This window comes from Lingula anatina, chromosome 1 (genome assembly GCF_051362555.1).
Source record: "Lingula anatina isolate TDL-2025a chromosome 1, LinAna3.0, whole genome shotgun sequence".
In the NCBI taxonomy this organism is placed as follows: Eukaryota; Metazoa; Brachiopoda; class Lingulata; order Lingulida; family Lingulidae; genus Lingula; species Lingula anatina.
In genome coordinates, this window is record NC_141767.1 from 22,923,002 (window position 1) to 22,943,956 (window position 20,955).

Consider the following 20,955-nt stretch of genomic DNA (forward strand, 5'->3'; position numbering starts at 1 on the left):
GTTATATCTGCTTTTATTAGAATTTTAGATCAAATGTAGATGTGCATGCTATTCTATCTGCCCTTGTCATTTTAAAGCCATGAATATTAATAGTGCTTTTTTATAGCCTATATCTACCAGATTATGAACCAAAATCTCCAATTACTGGCACTTACCTAAATACTGAAACAGTTGTTTTCCATTAGATGTTTTATGCAGCTCAGCTAAATTGGCTTTTTTTATTAATGTTTGCAATACAGCAGCAACATGATGGTTGCTGATAAGATAGGTTTGCTAGCCAGTTCTCTAGCGCTGGATAAAAAGTTCAGTCATTCCTGTTCCAAATTGGGTATTTTTCTTATAGCTGTGGTCATAAACTGTTTGATAGAACAACCATTGTATAATAAGAATCTGAAGAAAATGTGAGACTTTGGGAGCATTCAGATAGATATAAAGTACTAGTTGGGTCAGTCCAATTCTGCAGGGGCTCTCGATAAGTGCAGTTGGTTTAACTGAATGACACGCCTCCGCAAGCAGCTACTCGATAATTAACGTTCGTTTGAGTTCAGTTTAATTACCCCCTAGCTAGCTGCTCGAGGAGGCATGTCAGACAATAAGGCTGATTCCACTGACCCAACTAGTCGATGTGTGTATCTGAATGGGGTCTTTGAGACAGCTAATCGTTTTATGAGTGCGAGTATAGTGTGAGCTGCCTCACCCCTTGACTAAGCCTGGAGAGCATTTTTTCCCTTTGGCTGATAAAGCAGATGGCATTATCTAAAGTGTAAAGTCATTTTTAAGATAAGTTAATTCCAGCAGTCTTGTCAATTGGCATCATGGAGAACTTCAGAGATTCCAGAAATTAACTTACTGAACAGTTCAGAGTTATAACAGCATTCTTGTCCTACAAAAGTACTTTGTAGGAAGCAGATAAGTTGAATTGATATATCATTTATTGTTCAAAATGTATTGGCCTTTATGCTCAAAATGCTACAAACCTTCAGCACAAATTTTCCTTGTTATTATGCATGTATGTGTGTGTTTGTTAGTAATTCAGTGACCCTGAAGTCCAGATACTTGTAGGATCTTCAGACAGCAAAGAATTGAAAAATTTTGATTTTGCTGAATTATGTTGACATCGTGAAATGTGTTTGTCTCATCTAACACATTCAGGAAACCACTTCTATCACAAAGTTGGGTTACAACTCTCATCCCATACAGATGTTTTATTAGAGCAACATTAAAGATTATTAGAGCTCTTTTTTTTTGTCTTAAATCAATCTACAAGTATGCATAAAATGAATGAGTTTTCCAATTAAAGTAACATTTACTTTATGTATAATTGGTAGAAATAATCAAACAATTTTCTCTGTATTGTTGTGTCAGCTACTCAGAGCTAAAAACATTTTGATTGATGTCTACATTACTGTATGACATAACACAGTTGATAATTTTATTAAAGATATTTACTTGCTCTTAAGCATGTTCTAAGGACATTTTAAAGACATTTAGTCAATATGTTCTCAAAGTTATGTTTATTAATGAAAATGATAGTCTGTAATGAAAAATAACATTTTGAATAAACAACACTGTGAACATTCGAGAAGAAATTGATGACTTAAGTGGAAAACTAATCATTGTCTTCTACTGTGGTTCTATTTCTAGTAAAGTTGTGATGTCTCTCCACATACTATGTCTACAAATGACGTGATCCAAATTTTTACCATCCTCATCTCGTGGCAATTCTAGTGACTAGTGAGAGATTATTGGATGGCTATGGTTAGAAATCACAATCATGTGTCCTGCTGAAATAATATTCATTAAGTCCAATTGTCGAAACTGCTGATAATGGGCCTGAAGTCACTCAGTTAATCCTACAATATATGTCAACAGTGTTTCCTAGTATCAGAAAAGTGCAAGCAGCAGCTGTTTGCTTGATTTTTCTGTTAAAAGACACCCCCTGGAGAATGGGTAATATACTGGTTCCAAATTCGGTTGCATTTGCATAATTTCCCCATTATCTCTTGCAGTCCATCAGTTCCTGTCATTGAAAATTTGAAGCAAATATCTCTCAGTTTTGGAATTGGATACAGTATGGATATTTTACTTGAAAACTTGTTTGGAGTTTTGGTTCAACCGTGCTCTTAATGTTAGTTTATTGTTAGAAAAACTGGAAACCTCAGACATATTTTTTAGTAATCTTATTGTCTGTCTTCAATCATCAGGTTCTACCTCTAACAATATTAATTGTCTAACAATGATTTATATGGGAGGGGGGTTGCAAACTGAGCTGGTCTTCTAGCCTTATTTATGATGATCTAGTGGGACAACTCTGAATACCTAGTGGATTTTGCCAAATGGTGATAAAAGTTTTGTATTAAAATGATAGCTATGATAATAGCTGAAATAATTGGTTGTATATTAAGGAAAGCTATGGGTAATTCTTTTTGACCTTTTTGATGTCTTAATATGCAGGAATAAAGTGCAATTTTGCTGTATTGTCTGACTTAAGCTTATTATTGATCATGATACCAATACCACGCAACTGGTGATATTTCTGCAGTATTTTCTGTGGTTCTTGTATGATATTTACATTGATACAAAAATGGCAAAAATTACCACTGCTGCGTGAAACAATTTGCTATTAAGACAATCTGAATGATCTAACATTGACAGATTAATGGTGCCATTGCATTGTAATTAGGTAATATTTGTCATGATCAATAGGTGAATGATCTCCCAAACATAGCATCCATTATAATTAGTTTTTTTTTGCTGTATGTGAGCCCTACTCGGTCTTTCTTTAAGATCAAGTCCTCAGAAAATATTGAATCAGTATAGCAGGCACTTGACTTGTCATTTGTCCAGTCAGTTAGCTGTTGATAGGATGGCATAGCTACATGTATTGTACTGTGGTCAATGTCGTCCAATTATTGCTATCCAGCAGACAAGTTCCTAGACTTCAGCTGCCTGTGTCGCTTGGGGAGGAAGCATTCAGCATGATGAATGCAGAATCAGTTGCACTGGTTAAAGAACATGTCTATGGCAACTCGCTATTGAAACAACAACATGTGGCAGGAAATAGCAGTTTTGTAGCCGCAGAGCCAGAGTGTGTCTTTTAAGCTGAGCTAGGCTGAGCTGAACCAACAGCTTTTATGTTATATATGTATAAATCAGGGTCATTTCAGAGGTAATTGTAACCATGTCATGGGAAACAAAGCCAGGTGGACTGGCATTTGGTGCAAGTTGAGTAGAAATTGGAAACACCAGCTAAACTGGCACAGACAGTCAGACTGTTTCTGTGTTTCATTGTTTGTCTGGAAACCTATGACTGGACTTTTCTTTGTATACTCACCAGATGATTCACCCTATGACATCATGGCTACTGTCTGTGTATATCCAGTTATTATTTAAAAGGCAATTATGATGAAAGGACCAGAAAAGATAACAGCTGGATTGGATGGATATATCAGAGCACATGGTTCAGTGGAAAAGGGTAAAGGAAGCCATGATGAAAGTTATTGGCTTCTGGTTTACAGATCCATGAAGCAGGACAGGTTTAACATGGCAGAATGTTACATAGGCTTCTGCCCCAAAGTTTCATCTGTTACTGAGCAGTTCTGTGAATTCAGAAGGGCTGATGTGCTATGAAACCCTCAGGTTAAAGAACAATGGTCTTTGCTCTATATATTTCAAACCAAGTTCAGATTAACGCAATACTCAGACTAATCACATTTGCAGAACAAACTGCAGAGTAAGATGTAGGAATGCCTCCGAGGTTTGAAGGCGATGGACTGCTGATGGTTATACTGATTGTTTATGTGCATGTGTGTAGATATCTCTACTGTATTGGTTATATGTTCCAAGTTTACTTAGAGATATACACTCTTGGGTGGTGAGTTTAGAACTGGCCTTTCAGATTCTAGGGTATCTCTGCCATTGCGCAGCCAAGCTTGGAAAAAAAATTGCACTTTGTGTATTCGATTATTCCAGGAGATCTAGCAGTGATTAAATTGGTCCATCAGAAAACATTCTGTCTCATACAAAATGCGCTTGCAGACTTCAGCAGGATGTTCCAGGAAGTGGGCTAGCTGCAGAAATGTCAGCAGATTGGCAAGGAACTTTGCCTGGAACCTTGAGTTGGTTTGTAGCCAGGTTTAAAGGGATGTCAGTCATGTCAGCATAAGACATTGGCCATTGGATTGAGATCAACAAGAAATATTTATAGGTGTTGTATTTTGCTGACACCTATGGTTTCTATGGAAACTTCTTTCGCCTCGAAAGAAATTTAATTGGTTCAATCTCATAGCATATCTCTATCTGTTTCCAATCATAATTGTTTTTTTTGCTTCATAAAAGCTGTAAATTGGTGAGAATTGGTGGTTGATGCCTGGGAGAAACATGTAGCAGTATCAGCCTAGGAGCTAAAATGGAAAAGAAAATCTCATTTTATTTGGTCTGAAGAGGAAATATGCTTGATTTAATGGTACTTCTAAGTTATGGGCAATTTTAGGCACATTTGATGCATCAATTGTTGCAGACAACAATGAATAACAAAATGCATCAAAATTTTAATTTCAAAATGCAAGCATGTGGACTTGTTCCAATACTTCACTTGGAAGTCTGATGGCTTTGCATGTTCCACAGGTGGCAGCGTCATTTATTTCTAAAAAAGGGAATTATTAACAGTTAGGGGCACTGTTTCCTGGTGCACCTGAGAATAATTGCAGACAATTAGCTGCCTGGTGATGATAAAAAAGGCCATCACCTCAGAATTTCCATATAATCCATCACTAAAGAATGAAAAACAAGAACATATTGATGGATATACTAATACAATTTATATATGGATGCCAGCAGACAGTCAGCAAGTGTTTGGAAACCCTTTGACATGGCAGACAGAAATGGGCAGTTGCCCTCTCAATTCATGAATAGACACAGCTGATTTCTGAATACCCTGAGAAAGGAGAATGATATTTATGTGATCATTTTTGTCTACATACTGACTCACTACAATATGGAATATTCAAGGCGAAGATTGGTAAGGTTTTTTATTCTAATCATGAAATTATGATTTTTAAAAAATAGAATGATATAATTCTTAGTATATCTGTTTCATGATATATAATCAGCAACCACATGATAAGCACCTTGGTTTTAGTACTAGTACTATCAATAATCAATGCAATGTAAAAATAGGGCCATTCACACTAGCAAAAAAAACACTTGTCCAGTAAATCCTGGTAGAACGCAGTCAAAGAAACCCACTTTGCTTGCATTCACACTGCTTTGGGCAACATTGCCTCTCATCAGTTGTACTTCCTGTTCAACGTGCACTATTATTCTCAGTAAAAAGTGATAATATGAACAATGTGGCAGGAGTACAAGTAGCGATGATTTTTATGCCATATAAATATTTTGATTTACTCATAAAGACATATTTCTGTAAGAAAAATATGATAAATTGCCCACTTGTGAGCATGCATCCCAAATGTAAAGATCTGGTTTAGACTGCCATTTAGAGTTAACTGTACGTAGACTGTTCACATTAGAAAAGTAAACCACGATAGGACTGCAGTCAGGCATTAACCAATTTGAAATTACTGGTGTGAATGGCCCTAATGTAAAAATGTTGTGATTAGTAATAATTGTGAGCAGTCACATATCAATGCATATTTCATGAATATTCATAGACTGCTCACTGTAAACACTTTTGTTAAAGGTTCTGTCCGATAAAAGGATGATGGAACGAAGTCAGAGTAAATGATTCCACCAATTATCTGGTATCAAAAGCAAGGAGAAATGTTGTTCATGAGCGTGTCTGTTATACCCCCTTTACACTGGACGGCGTCCTTTCTGCGTCCTCTCTGCGACCATGAAATTTGGCATAGCTGTGGTCTTAATAAGGAGGCACGAGCATTAATTTTTTATCAGAATGAATGCTCAATGATCGGCCAGTTGTCGGCACGTAAAATATTATAATTTTTAAACTCTCAAATGGGGCTGGACTGCTGGACGCAGAAAGGACGCCGTCCAGTGTAAAGGGGGCTTTATTGAGCATACTTGCAAATGGAGAAAGAAAGAATATTTTGTAGATAGAGTTCATGGATCCATAAAGCAACAAGAAGCATTTCAAATTCCCATTGAACTGTCACATGGCAATACAGAAACCAAAGATGTATTCTTCTCTTTTACAAATGGGGGTATTATTTACTGAAGCAGTAAAATAGTCAATTCTTTTCCTTTTCTATTTGCACACATTTAAATGTTTTTTATTGACTTAAAATGTCAATAGTTATCTCTTCTGGTGTTATTGAAAGGTTTTATAATTATGTTGATATCACACGACCATCATATTGGTAAAAATCTATGGCATTCTTTTCAAATTAGCAAGAGTAAGAACTGTGTTTATGGATGAAGTTGAAAGTCAGTCTATAGGTTTTGGTATAATGTGCAGACATGCGATAGTCTTTTTGTTGTTTTGGGTGGTATTACGGTTGAATTAACCAAGCTAGTGAAAGCTGTAGGCTGTTCGTGTTGATGATGTGAGAGTTGAAGTCAAAGCAGAATCTGTAAATTTTATTTTTGGTGATAAAATGAAGATCATCCTTTTTTGTTTCATACATTTAATAGTGCAGGAATAACAAGACAAGTCTGAAGATTGCCCTGAGCACATTCTTTTTATCTTTCAGATGTTATTTTGTTATTGTGATTTTTAGCTTGTATTATAATCTTGATTTAGCAATATCCACAGAAACAGTTGCTTTGCTTTGAACTTTGTGGGATATTGATAAAAAAATGCTTAAAAATAATCCCTGTTAGGCTATTTTGTTTTCTTTTGATCATAAGTTTTACAACCTTTCTATTTTGATAACTGGAAAAGGATAAAAGATCCCTTCAAAATTCTAATCTATTTTGCAGTCTCATTTTGTGTTTGAATTTCATGCTTTCTGTTTGATAGGATTATATAATTATGTTTAAATTGATGTTAATTTTACACATAAATTCTGGAGTGATTCACTCAGGTATTGGTCTGTATATTTCTTGTTTGATAAATGACACTCAAATATACAACACATCATAAAATACATTTTTGTAATAACTCTCCAGTAGCTTAGCCGTTTATGCTTCAGAATCGACCAAAGAAAATCCCAATTTAGGATTTTGATAAACAACTGTCTCTGATAAATGTGAAAGAATTGCAATAGAATTATGATAAATGGTCTAATAGGAAAAGGTAATATTTCTTCCTGTCCTGATTTTAATGAATTCATATAGTACATTATCTGGTGAATTGAGTTGTCATTCTTTTAATTTATTGTTTAATCGCAAATAAGTAAATTAGTTCACATTCATTTTAACATTTATGACCACTTGATTCCATAGCACAAACATTTTTGATTGACCAATAAAAGAAGGCAAAAATTTTCTTTGATAAGGTATGATTTAATTTTGAGCCACGGCATGGGTTGTATTTTTTTTTTCTTTTTAATTGTAAAAGTCAGTATCTGTGGATACAGGTCCTTCAGTATGTCCCATACATTTTGTGAGATCCAACTGAACCAGAAAAATGACTTCAGCCAAACAGATCTTTTGCACGTAGAACCTCTCTTGAGATGATATTTTGGGAATGTTTTTGTAGGCATTCTCAAAGTCATTAGTGTATTTTTATCCAAAATCCCATGTCATTTGGTAGTGCGTCGGCATATACATAAGAACATACTTAGATTATTGACTCAAAGTATGTCACCAAGCAACCAGATTGCCAAGACACTGTTGTTGCTCTATTTCCATTATCCAGTGTTCTGATGAGGCAAGAGAGACCAGCTTCTAATCAAGAATACTCATAATCTGAACAGGGCAAGTTTAAACAAGCAGACACAGTGTTATTATTGCACAATGCCCTTATATCTTTGATGTTGGGACATCGCTGGGTGCATTGCACTAACATTGAATTATGATTGTGTAAATGACAGTGCATCGCATTTGTTTGTTCTTCAGTCTGACTATGGACCCAGATCACCTTCTCCATCCAACTCTCCTCGCAAGCCATTGGATGATTTGTCAGCCTCCATCATTCCACGCAGGCTTTTGCAGCGCACCCTGTCTGAGGATGTCCGACAGAAAAGGCGCGGGAGCATGCCTCTCTCCCCCACAGTCAGACACCTGGGCCTTAGCTCATCACAGTTATCACAAAGTTCATGTGAGTGTTGTTTATTTTTTTCTTTCTTTCTTTACTTTGGTAATCTGATCTCTTCTTGGTTCTATGATCCTTACAGCAATTGGATATGAATTTGCATTTTTAAAAGCTTTGCTGCACAGTAAAAAAGAAAACGAGTACGATTAATTCTTAAAGTTTAAAACTTAATGGAACAGAACTGCATAAAGTTTTGCCATACATAGATGTGTGAAAGCCATTTATTTTAGGCCTTTAATTTTAAGCATTTCAGAAGCAGACTTAAATGGTTTGACTAAATTTGGAAAGGTATCAAATATCTCATTCAGAATACTGTATGGCCTTGTTGAATTCAGTAAGCTTAGGACTATGTCATATATTTCATTCATGCTACACATCTAAGCTATAAAACACATGGAGTATTCCTTTGGTTGAATTTGAAACCCACTACCTTAAAAGAGTTCAATGCAATCTGTGAGATGAGTGCCTTTTCACAAGATAACCATTGTGAATTTTGCTTAGTGACTATATTCATTTCATTTTTCAGTAGTTGATAAAAGGAGGGAATTTCACTAAAACATGCAAGTCGATTTCCCCGTTTCGCCTTATTGCTTTTAATAATAAGTCTGGCTAGAACCATTTACATTATGAATCCAGAGTAATGCAGCAAGGGTTCATGGACATCTTCAATTTTATATACGAGAGGGAGACATCAATAGCTAATTAAGCCTTTTAGTATAGGTGTATGTTAGGTTCCATCATAGTAGCCCATTTTGTAAGCATTTCTCATAAGTTTTTTTTTAGAAATATGTGAAAAATAACCAATAACAACCTTGTTATTATTTTTTTTTTTATCAGAGGTCAATGTTTTTAGCATTTTGGGCATAAAATAGAAAAATATCTAAATCTCAGACATAGTTTCAGTTAGAAGGAAACAAATCCTCCTGGTTGGTTTTCCCCGTGACTGGAATATAACTACATGTACCTGTCTATACATTGTGTGCTTCTATTGATTTGAAGGTGCCATCAGTGGCTTTTGATACAAAAAAAAAAAAGATAAAAGAAATTAAATTGTGTTGCATTGACACTGTAATTACAAGAGAGAAATTGACTGGAAATTGGAATCTTTTTCTGTGAAGCATTTTGTTGCTAAGGAATCATAGAACCAGGGGAGAAGATGAGAACAGAAATATTTCTAGAAAGGCATCTCTCCTAAGTTGCTAGTTAGATTTTGCATTGCCCTCAGAAAATGCTATGTTGCGTGATAGCATGTTTTTTTTTCTTCAGAGGAGGAAACATTTCCCCTCATGGCATTTATTTAACAAGTTTTTTTTAAAGCTTAAGATAGTTTTATTCCTATGAAATCATGTATGATAAGAGTATATCTATTATATTTAGGTCTACCAGGACTGGGTTTGTCACATTCTGCTGAGAGGGAGACATCAAACCTGCTGCGTATGCGACAGTCCACACTCGGGCATTCAGCACCAAATCTCTCTTCGTCAGGTCCTGTGACAACAGTAGGGAATATGGTGAGTGTGTGCGTGCGTGTGCATGTGTGACGTATGTACTTGCATGTGAATGTGTGCATGTGTGGAATGATGAACTTGAAAGTGTGTTTATGCTCTTTTTAGTACAAAGGAACAAGCAAATGAGATTGGATGTAACCAGATGCTTACAAAAACACTCTCCGAAGCATATCTGAAATTTGTTTACTTTGAAATCATTTCTGATAATTCACCTTACCCTTTGAAATAAACTGTTGACAACCTTATGTACATTTCTGGTATATTCAATGATCGTTTTCTTGCTTTTGTGTTGATATTTTAACACTGCAGATCAAGGTAATGTATAGTAAATTACTAAAGATACTGTATTTTATGTTCCCAATTGCTTTAAAAAATCAGCAGATAATTGACCTTTGCCTAGTCTCCAGAAACAGTTTCATTGCTACTTAGTCATATGGGAAGAAAAAGGTGAGTGTCATTTTTCATGATCTCAGAAAGATATTTATAAAGGACAAACCATTTCCTCATTGTAAGGGAAATAATGCACCCAGTCTACTGGTATCACAAACAGAAACAACAAAGGTTCACTTCTTGTCATGTGAGCTTTGTGGTGGTTGTCAAGCTCTGTGACATTTACTTCTATTTATCAATATGCAAAATTCTTCAATCTTCAAATTATCAAGTTCTTGAGCAAGAAATATCAGAATTTCACAGAAATCCAAAACCTGTCAATAATTTAGAAACCTAGACAAAAAGAATTTGAAGACCCACTTCTCAAACTAATAGGTGTGGAATGTTGTAGGAGATATTTCTGTTACTTTTCTATGCCACCACTACTGCAATGCAATGGCATTGTCTCAGCAGCAGCAATGGTGGCTGAATGCCCTCCACCTTATTAAAACATGGACAATTTCCATCTTTTTGTGAAAAATCCTAAGGAGCATTACCATATTGATTTTTCCTTTAATGGAGTAATTTAAAAAGTCTTCAAAGGAGGATGTTTGGTAAGGAAATCGGACAATTTCCTGTTGCCTACCTGAAGCGATAGAAAGCCCAGGAAATATGCCCCCCGACTTATTTGGTTGTCAAGATGCAACTAATTATGAGATGGAATACCTCAGGGATATGGATAACTTTTCAGTGATGCTCTCTGTATGTGTTTTTACATTATGTTTTATGGAAGAACACTGAAATACCAGCTGCTGGCCTCTGATTTTATTCACTGAATGCCTTGAAGATGGAGCAGATACAAAAGTCACACAAGCTTTATTGAATGAGATACTGCTGGAGTTACATCTTTTTAAACAATATATTATTGTTTAAAAAAGAAAGGGTGATCGATACACAAGAAATCTTATTTGCGAATTTGCCATTGTTTTAAAGATAGTAATGTAACAGATTATGGGTGATATTTTTCAGTATGTTTACAAATCGAGTTTTCAGTGATGATAACAATCAAGATCTTTTGGAACAGACAAATGGGCAAACATCAAGCAGGAAATTGCTGAAAATAACTTTGTGATCAGATTAACTTGTTAAAACCACTTAGTGAATGACTTGAATCACCAAGCACTTGATTGGAGTCCCCAAAGAAAGAGGAGAGCCAGTCACCCAAGAAGAAATGGCAGAGATCAGTTGAAAAAGATGCCAGGACAGATTATTTAGCATGGGCATTACAAGATGAAATATGTAAAGCTAGAATGCAATGGAGAAGTAATGGTTTGGCCCTGTGCTCCCAGAAAAAGAAAGGTGGGGTAGGGTGGGGGTGGGAGGGGTAAAGATACTGCCAAATATTAATGTGATACAGTCCATGCATTTTTTATGTATAGACACAGATTCTTTAATTCTGGGTATACTTAACTTTAAGTTTGAGAAAAAAAGCTGTAAGTTTCTAGTTTTTAAGTCACAAGTGTTAACATTTGGAGTGCTTGCTTTCTGATTACAAATTATCAACTCTTGTAGTAAAATGTGAGGGCGGCTATTGTTTGCAGCACAGCATATGATATCACGGCCATATTTCACCTACCTTCCAGCACAGCAGTAAATGCCAGTCCTTTCATATTTCATTTATTTAAAAACATTTCATCAGAAGGCAGTTGATAAAATTGGGGTCTGTTGAATAAGTTTCGCTTGATCAAGGGAAAACTAATAATGGAAAACTATAGGAGCCATACAATGAAAATAGGAAAATTATTCTATTTATAACAACTTTATAGGTTTTATGAGGTAGCTTAATTTTATTGCTTCCATATCTTATGTAGCTAATGGAAGAATTTGAATTATGAGGCTTCAATGACAAAAAGGAAAAAAAAAAAGAAAAGAATGTCAAATTATTAGGAGAGCTAGAGACAATGTGCCCACTCAAAACACACAAGCATTGTAGTCAAGCACACCATATATTTACTTAAATTACAGTGCTTGGTTCTATCAAGATAAAACATAGGATGTGGTAGATTTACAAGGTCATTCACAAAAATGGGTTGGATTTCCCCTTTCCTAACTTCTGTGTCTATGAGACTATGTCATTCTCCCTTCAAAGGACGTAAAAAAGGAAAGTTACAGTTTTTATGAATTATCATTGCTTGCAATTCACTCTCTCTCAACTAGGAGAAGTTGTATTGCCTGCCAACTTTTGCAAGATTGCGGGATCTAGAACCACACTGAGCTGGAAAAGGTATTTTCCTCCCCTGGCACGAGATCAGCTTTTCAGAGGGCAGGTGGCTGTGGAATGGTGGAGGTATACTGCAAGTGGTTAAGTGTTCTATGTAAGTGCTGTTGTTGTTGCTCTTAAGTAAGTCTCACTAAATGCAGCTTTCCACTTAATCTAGGTTAGAATAGTCTGAGGCAAATTGTGTTTTTGATGAAATAGCATGATAATTTCATGAAAGCACATTTATTTCTTATACTGTTATTTGTGAGAAAAACAACACCTAATCTTTTATGTAAGTGACTTGGTGACTCATTAGATATTTTGAGGCATGGGGGTATGATTTCGATATATTTACGTGTTACGGTGTAATCCAGATGATTTTCATCCTATGTTAATTTGAACTTTTTCCTTAGAAAGAAAGCCTCAAAAGGCGTAACATAAACAAGTTTGAATGGTGCCACTATAGAAGAACAATAATTTTCAGTGAAAGCAAACTCTGCTCAGTAGGGTTGTTTGTTTTGGAAGGGAAAGGTAATTCAAGTCACATAATCTTTGGTGGTAATATTGTTATCAGTCTAAGTTAACATGACTCTGACTTTATCCAACACCCAAGCCTGTTTGATAACGGCCATTTGAAAGAGCTCTCCCACTGGAGAAGTTCATAAATGAGAAGTATTGCATTCTTACACTGGGAAGAAGAACATGCTAATCAGAAGGTACTTTTTTAATTTTTTGCAAGAACAGGCAATAATATACCTATGATGATAATCGACTGAGTTGCAGCTAGTATTTTTATTTGGGGTTATAAGTCTGTTGCCCGTGTGCACTCTGTCTCACTCTCTCTCTATCCATAATAAATATTACGTCTGAAAGGTACACTAAAGGTATTTGCTTTGATTTCATAATTTTTCCTTACCTACTTAAAACTTCATAGTGTTAAAGCCACACAATTGATAAGACTGTAAGTAATCTGATTATATTTACTTATCAGTTGGGTTGTAGCATTTCTATAGTAGTAGTATAGTATTAAATGGACTGCAGGTGAAAGAGATACGATTTATATACAATTAGATCACCAGTTCACCTGGGTCATTTCATGATGAATCACCTTGATAATAATACAATTTCTATTTGGGTGTCTGGACCAACTTGTCATGCGTCATTAGGTCTGCACTCAGTAAAAGGTAAGCACTTGTAGGAGAAAGTCTTTTTATTGAAGGTATTAGGACACTTTAACGTCATATATATGCTGTATATCAGGACCATATATTATGGTGTATTACATTGGATGTTTACACTGGCTAGCTGTATCCACATGGCATGTGTGTATGGTAATGCCTGATCACACGGAGGTGGTTTAGACTACCTGGTTAGAATTTCTGTACCACACATGGAATGTATTGTATTTAGATATGGGAGGCACTGGCCCACTGTAACCCATAGGCTGTGGTCCCAGTCATGTTGTACCAGCATAGCTTAGTGCTTCCTATCTCAGCTGACCATGTGTCAGTCTAATCCATTTGCTGTCCCACTCACAATTTTGTTATAATTATGAAAGGTGGGCTTCCAGAGGTGTGAAAAAATCTATAATGCTATCTGCAGAAAGTCTCCTAAACTTGACTATAGTTGTACCTTAGAGACATGAGCCACTTAGCTGTATAAAATCTATGGATATTAAATACTGATTATTAGACTAATTATCTCTTCTCCTCACTGGGCTCTGCTATGTAATGGTTAGTATACAGCATAGGGTCAATATATTACCATATAAGACCCTCACAATGATATGGACATGGTCTGGACCAGAAATGACCATCAACTGTACTGTGCTTATACAGGCAGGGTACAATGTGGTTAGGACTATAGTCTAGAGCTGGAGCTGGGAGGCATTGTGTGTAGCATGGACATTAGGTGCAATTAAGGCTGCTCATCACCACATCTTGTTCACTGGGTGCTGTGGATGTTATCACAAAGCCAGGATGTTCATATAGATGGCTATGCCTCATTGCTCCAAGGCTCTGTGTAATTATTGTGGTCTGTCTGCCTGTTGCCCCCTTCAGTAATGCAGCGTGTCATGCATAGTAATGCTGGATTTTTAGGCTTACATGTGCATGTCAGCAGATGAGGCAGGGGAAGGAATAGTAGATGTGAAATACAGAAGGAACATATTAATATGACAGTAGAGGAAGACTGGTGGTGTAATTGATTGTAAATTGGGTGCTTTTATCACAAAGGTCACTGAAGCTACAGGTGGGGAATTGTTATAGTGATGTATTAGAGGCATCAGATTATTTTCAGCTATGTTAATTGAACATGGATCTGCAAAGATATGAATATAGAAAATGATTATCACTGAATGTCTGTGAATTTTCTATAGCTATTGACAAAAGAAACTATTGGTCATTTCAAATATATAGGTAATGAAACTGTTCAACAGAAAACTATTTGTATTTCAATTATTGTCTAACATATTTGAATTTATGAGCCATGCTTCACTTGATATTTTCCATTGAGGCGTCAATATTTTTATCTATAAATTGATGCAGAATTTATGAGAACTTCATGTATCATGAAAATACTGCATATTGCTGCTGGAACTTTAAGCTGGTATTGAATATGTGACAATGATACGAGTTGCTTACTAAAAATCTTCTATCATGAATACTGTTACATAATATAGAACACTGTATATGTTACACTTGGTTTTATTTAATGGAGCTTTATAGTAGTCATACAGTGTATGTGAAGAACGTGTGCTGTCACATCCGATGTGGACATTTCAGTATTTTTGTTATTTTGCGATTGTGGTTGTTCGCATACATCTGACACAGAAGTGACTAACTGGGCAGTTTGTCCTATTTATTTAAATATCTTGACATTTGGATTTACCAACTGTACTCGTTGAGTGGTTTGTTTTTATACAATCTTTGTTAACTTTCTGTGCTAATTTAAATAACATCCACCAGCTATGGCTGCCTTTTATTTATTTATTTTATTTATCTTATATTAATTTCATTTGCTGTTATAAATATTTTTATGTACAGACACAGATGTGTCTGTACATATTGCCATCACCTGCGTCTGTCGTCGCCGTCGTCGCCGATGGTGATGCCGATGCCGATGCCGATGCCGATGCCGTGCACTTTCCTTGTAAACACGATAAGTGGAACACAGTTTTAATTTTTGCTTTTATATTTACAGAGCTGATGAATATTCATAAAACGCAGGTCAAGTTCGAAAATCAGCATGATCGGGCCATTATAGTAGAAGTTATGCTGTTTTTTTCACTTTTCAGCATATATACAACCCTGTAAACACATTTTAAGGAAAACCGTTAGGCCTGTTGTCATGAAACTCACAGGAGTAATCAATGTTACTAAAACGCAGGACAAGTTTGAAAATTGGCATGATTGGGCCACTATTTTTGTAGTTATGCTGATTTTTTCATTTTTCAGCATATATGCAACACTGTAAACACAATATAAGAAAAACAGATAGGCCAATTGTCATTAAACTCACAGGAGTGGTCAATCTTACTAAAACGCAGGTTGAGTTCGAAAATCAGCATAATCAGGCCATTATTTTAGAAGTTATGCTGTTTTTTCACATTTCCTGAGATTCAATTCTTAGGCATGTTAACAGTCTCATTATTGAACTAATAAGATACGTAAAAGTGTTTGTTTGACATTTCCTGCATCTTTACAATATTGTTAGTTGATTATGTAAAAATTATGGTAAACTTGTTATCGTGTTTTGCGTAATAAAGTGTCAAAAATGGAAATAAACTCATATCATTGCAGTTTGTCAGATTCAATCATTCACTATATTCAGAATCTCAGAATGGAAGAAATTGGACATTTAACACTGCTCTATTGATATTTTTCCCATCTCATCAATTTTCTTAGTTGATCATATAAAAATGGCAGTAAACTGTTAATTTTGTTTTATGTTAAAAATTGTTAAAAATGGGGAAAAAACATTTCAGAACAGTGCTGTCTTGTTTACATTTTGGCATTTTCAAGTTTTGACTTTGAAGTTCCATGGGCCTGAAGACCTTTGCTAATCATATTTTCTGAATATCCATAATACTAATATTTTATTAATAAAAATTGATGGTCATTATGCTGTTAAACATTATGTAATATTGCATCAAAATTTGAAAAAAACATATTTTGGGCACTGCTCCCATGATGACCATTTCAGAAAAACCATGTCACTTACTGTTCTCAAACTTACAGTAAAGAAACATGGGACTAAAATACAGCTTCAGTAGGCAATGCATTCTGTTTGGTAATTCTTACTGCCAGTTAAACAGTTTTTTTGTGAAACTTTTTTCACATATTGGCATTTTCAAGGTGTGACTTTGAAGTTCCACGGGCTTGAATACCCATGCTAGTCACATTTTCTGAAAATACATGATACGTATATTTTATTATTAAAAATTGACGGTCATTATGCTGTTAACCATTATGTAATATTGCATCAGAATAGAAGAAAACACAATTTTGGGTGCTGCTGCCATGATGACCATTATGGGAAAACCATGTTACTTATGATTACCAAACTTTCAAAAAAGAAATACAGGACTAAAATGCAGCCTGAGTTGGAAAAACAGTCTAATTGGCTTCTTTTTCTGGAAGTTATACATTTTCAAAGTGCGAACTTGAACTCCCATGGGCCTGAAGCCTTATGCTTGTTACACATTTTACTTACATTGGTATTACCTGTTGAGCATAATTAAAATTTGATGTTGAATTTGCAGTTTAACATGTACTTTTGCATCAGAATTGACAGTAGCCTATTTTGTGCATAGTTATTTCCTGCTTTTTGTCTGTACATTTGACAGCTTTGCTGCCTTGTTTTAATTTTATTTATTAATTTTGAAAAGTTAGTAATGCCTTTCGGCAGTCTTTCCTTATTCAGCTATTCTCATCTTTATATAGTAACACATGTACATTATAATAAGCCAAAATTCTCCCTTGGACACGCATCAGGAAGTCGTGCAGAATAGAAATAACAAGTTATAGCTGCTAGCCAAGGAGACTTTTCTGGAATAGTCGGTATTGATTTGTATAGAGCCTGGATGCATTACAGCATAAACAACAGGTAATTTCTTTCTCACATGCATTGAGATTCCCCTTAGAAACAATCAGTGTCCTCATAGGACTTTTTTATCACCGTTCCTTCATCATCTCTTTACAGCATCACGTGTATTGTCTATCATGGCTTGTTTGTCAGGTTATGATTACCTTTGTCAGCAAAAGTTGAGGTTTCCATCAGCATCGGTTTATCTGTGTCTGTTTGATTTGATCAGCTTGTTGGTGTACAAGATATCTCCAAAAGTTCCTTACAAGTTTTTATGACATTTTCAGGATAGGTAGTTATTCAGGAGGAAGAGAGGTAATCAGCACTTCTTCAGTTGAATTCGGGTCTCCTGATATCTGCAGAATACTCTCTACCAACACTAATTGTAAGGATTAATGCAGTTCTTTACAATCAGTGATTACATTGATCAAGTCCATATCTCATCAATGCTTTTGATTAATTTTTAATAAGAAATAATATCAGTATTATAATGTGAAAATGGGGACATTTTACAATCCACATTTTACATCATAGTCACCTTAGTTTGACCAGCAGAATAATTTGTAATAATAATGAAAGAAATATTTTTTAAAACAAACCAAGTGTAGACACACAAGCATGTGCATAGAAAAAGTGCACATGATTTTGTTTCGTCTATTTGTTTAAATGTATGATATAAATCTTTGTCACAGCAGGTGGTTAAATGGTTTCTTTATAAACTGGGTGAGAAAGCTTTTGAAACCTTGTTTTATTTGGTATCAAATATCAGGTGTGTATGTCGTAAATAAAGTTCCACAAGGCTTATATCCTTTGACACTTTGTCATGGAAGTTTGTACTACATGAAACATGAGTGACGTAAATTAAGCTTGTAAGTAGAAGTTTTTGGTTTATTTGATTAAGTAGATTGATTTGGAAAATCGGAACTGACTCATTCTCTTCTTGTAATATTGTATAATCAATTGGTCTACACAAATATTTTCTTCTTTATAACTTTTGTGAGGATAACGTGAATGATTGTTTATTGATAAAGAGATATAAAATGCTGATGCTTAATTGCTGCCTACGTCAGAGGTAGTTCGATATAATAACATGCTTACTGTGCCTTATTGTGTAAGGCTTTCACTGGAGCATTCAAATTTAAATAGGAGAGGGTACAATAGCTCTGCAGATTGTAAAAGGCCAAAGTTGGTCATATGTAAAGCAAAACAAAGCTTTCAAATCCTGGCGCATGTGCAAGAGGGCCCCCAAGGTGTGCAAAAGTGTCAACCTGGCAGCCGCCAACTTAGCAATATCCTACTGGTTACTACGTATGGCAGTCTTCAAACAGAAGTTCTATTTGTTTGCATCTAGTGTGGTCCAGTTGCAAAAGTTCCCGATATAATCCTCTTATGTTGTTATCCAAGTTGGACGCTGAAGGACGTTAATTGGATGAAGAGAGCTGTAGGCCGTCATAGGTGAGCTGTGTCCCAAAGCATCTTTCCAGTATCATTTAACAATTCATTAAGAGAGAGTCTGAGGGCAGGTTTATTGAGTTTAATACTTCACAGGAGAATTTGAATGAAGATTGAATTCTGCTTTGCCTGCCTTGAGTGGCTCTGATATAGTCTTATGTTGTCATCCTCGCCAAGTCTTTCACTAATCACATTGCCAGAGTAATGGATATTCATTCCTGTCTTTGAATTATACATAGAAAGATCCACTTTTATAAGCAAAGTGCAGCAAAGAGTGCGTGGACACTCTTCCACCACTGTTATGATTATTGATTGGTATATAAAGTTTGTATAAAGCTCATTTCTTCTGTCTAATCAATAGCCCTGTTGGAAACCTTTTTTACTGTGTATGAAAAGTTAAATGACTTTAGCTCCAGTATTTCACTGTCAAGGTGTCTGCAGTGTCCTGAATGGAAGAGTAGAGTGTGGCTCTATTATATTGGCGGGATTTCCTGGTTGGGCCCCAGCTGGGTATCACTGGTAAAACAGCCAACTCAGAGTGTGAGTAGGGACTGATAAGGGATGTTGTACAAATGAAAGGGTCCACAGCCAAGGCCAGTTAATGAGGATGAAGTTAACTGGAAATGACAATTGGTAGCCATTATGGTTCAATACTGACAAGAGATTTCTTTGCCAACCAAGGAAGAGGCTTCTGGTGTCTGAAACATTGTTGCGTTGCACACCAAATGTCAAGTGAGTCTTAACATTTCAGGGGTACTTAGTTTATGTTCCCATGCTTAGATCCTCACAGAAGGGCAACTTATTTTGACTTCTGGTAATAGTTAAGAAACAAGTAATGCCTTTGATTTACTGGTAGGGAAGGGGTATTTATCATATAGAACTGTAGGAACATCTGGTGATTGATAAATCACAGGTAACATGAAGGATATGCGAGTGGGCTACTAAAAACATAGTGCATGCTCTGTAAAACTTGAGCAAACACAAGCAAATATAGATTGAATGCCATCATGGTAGAGGACATATTGTTAAGTAAATAGAGCTTTACTTCTGAACTTCTAGGTGGTGCACATGCTGCTATTCTAGTGTGTCAGTACTTATAAGAAAATGTCTAGGGTGTAATATTAAATCAGGGTCTTAAATTATATTATAAAGAAATCACAGCATGTAAACTTAGGTTTTTCCCCCGACTTTTAGGTAGACCTATCTATCCATATTTTTTTCCAAATTTGGTGTTAAACCTCCTCGTGTATGGGAAATAAACATGTAGCAAACCATTGCCAAGTTGTCTGCATACTTCACAGCCTAATGGGGAATTTGATGTAGTCACCCAGTCGGATGAAATGCAAATACCGCAATCAGGATTTTATTGTAGGCTAAATAATTAATTAGGTAGGTCGTCTTAAGTGTGAAGTGAACTAGCACTGCAAAGTAGAGGAGAAAAAGTGATTGTAAACGAAGAAATGAAAAAATGCCCTCTCAGTAAGTGAATCGCATATATATGTCACCATTTAAGCCTTAGCACTCTGATAACTTCTTTTGGTGTCATTCCAAATGGGATTTAAGAGAAGGCAGTCACCATAGTAAAGGCATAGATGAGGTTTTGTTAGATAGGTACTCAGGAAGTCTGGACTCCTGCACTGGCTGCATTGATTTTTCACACAATTCTGTAATCTGAGTGTGTTACTTCATAGCAGTATGGACATGGAGATGTACAAATGTCAATTATTAAGTAGTTAAAACCCACATGAATTTTTCCCCATTTATTTACAAAACTAGGAAAAATTAAATGTTTAGATAATTTTAGATTTATACGAAAGACTTATATTTTATTTGAAGAAAAATATTTTCATAGATGTATGATGGGCCCAGGTCTTAACCAAGTATAAATCATAAAAAAAATGATATTATCCATATATGTAAATGTTTTGTAAGAGGATTTCTCATTATTCAGACTGGGAGAAATCAATTAGCCATAGTCTATTGTATACTAGCCAGTGGCTCACCTAAGCACCAGTCCGTGAGAGAGTCCACCTGAGCCCTGGGTCAGTTGAGGCCAAAGCCTTTGAACTTAACTTAGAGCGCATTCAGAACAGATGATCCAGGGC

General features: G+C 35.6%; 1 protein-coding gene across 10 annotated transcripts in view; it reads left to right on the top strand.

Annotated features, from left to right (window-relative positions):
• Positions 1 to 20,955, top strand: part of LOC106152299 (microtubule-associated serine/threonine-protein kinase 2) — a 54,777-nt gene that overhangs the window by 13,607 nt on the left and 20,215 nt on the right. For 4 of the 10 annotated variants that reach the window (XM_024076163.2, XM_024076162.2, XM_024076161.2 and 1 more), the window contains 2 exons: positions 7,981 to 8,182; positions 9,554 to 9,687. In XM_024076163.2, the coding sequence (XP_023931931.1) occupies positions 7,981 to 8,182; positions 9,554 to 9,687 (336 nt within the window). Of the gene's footprint in view, positions 1 to 4,845; positions 5,021 to 6,119; positions 6,183 to 7,980; positions 8,183 to 9,553; positions 9,688 to 12,408; positions 12,429 to 14,228; positions 14,522 to 18,382; positions 18,854 to 19,177; positions 19,583 to 20,955 lie in introns of those variants that run through there. The other 6 variants (XM_024076165.2, XM_087001183.1, XM_024076166.2 and 3 more) reach the window with 6 other exon arrangements.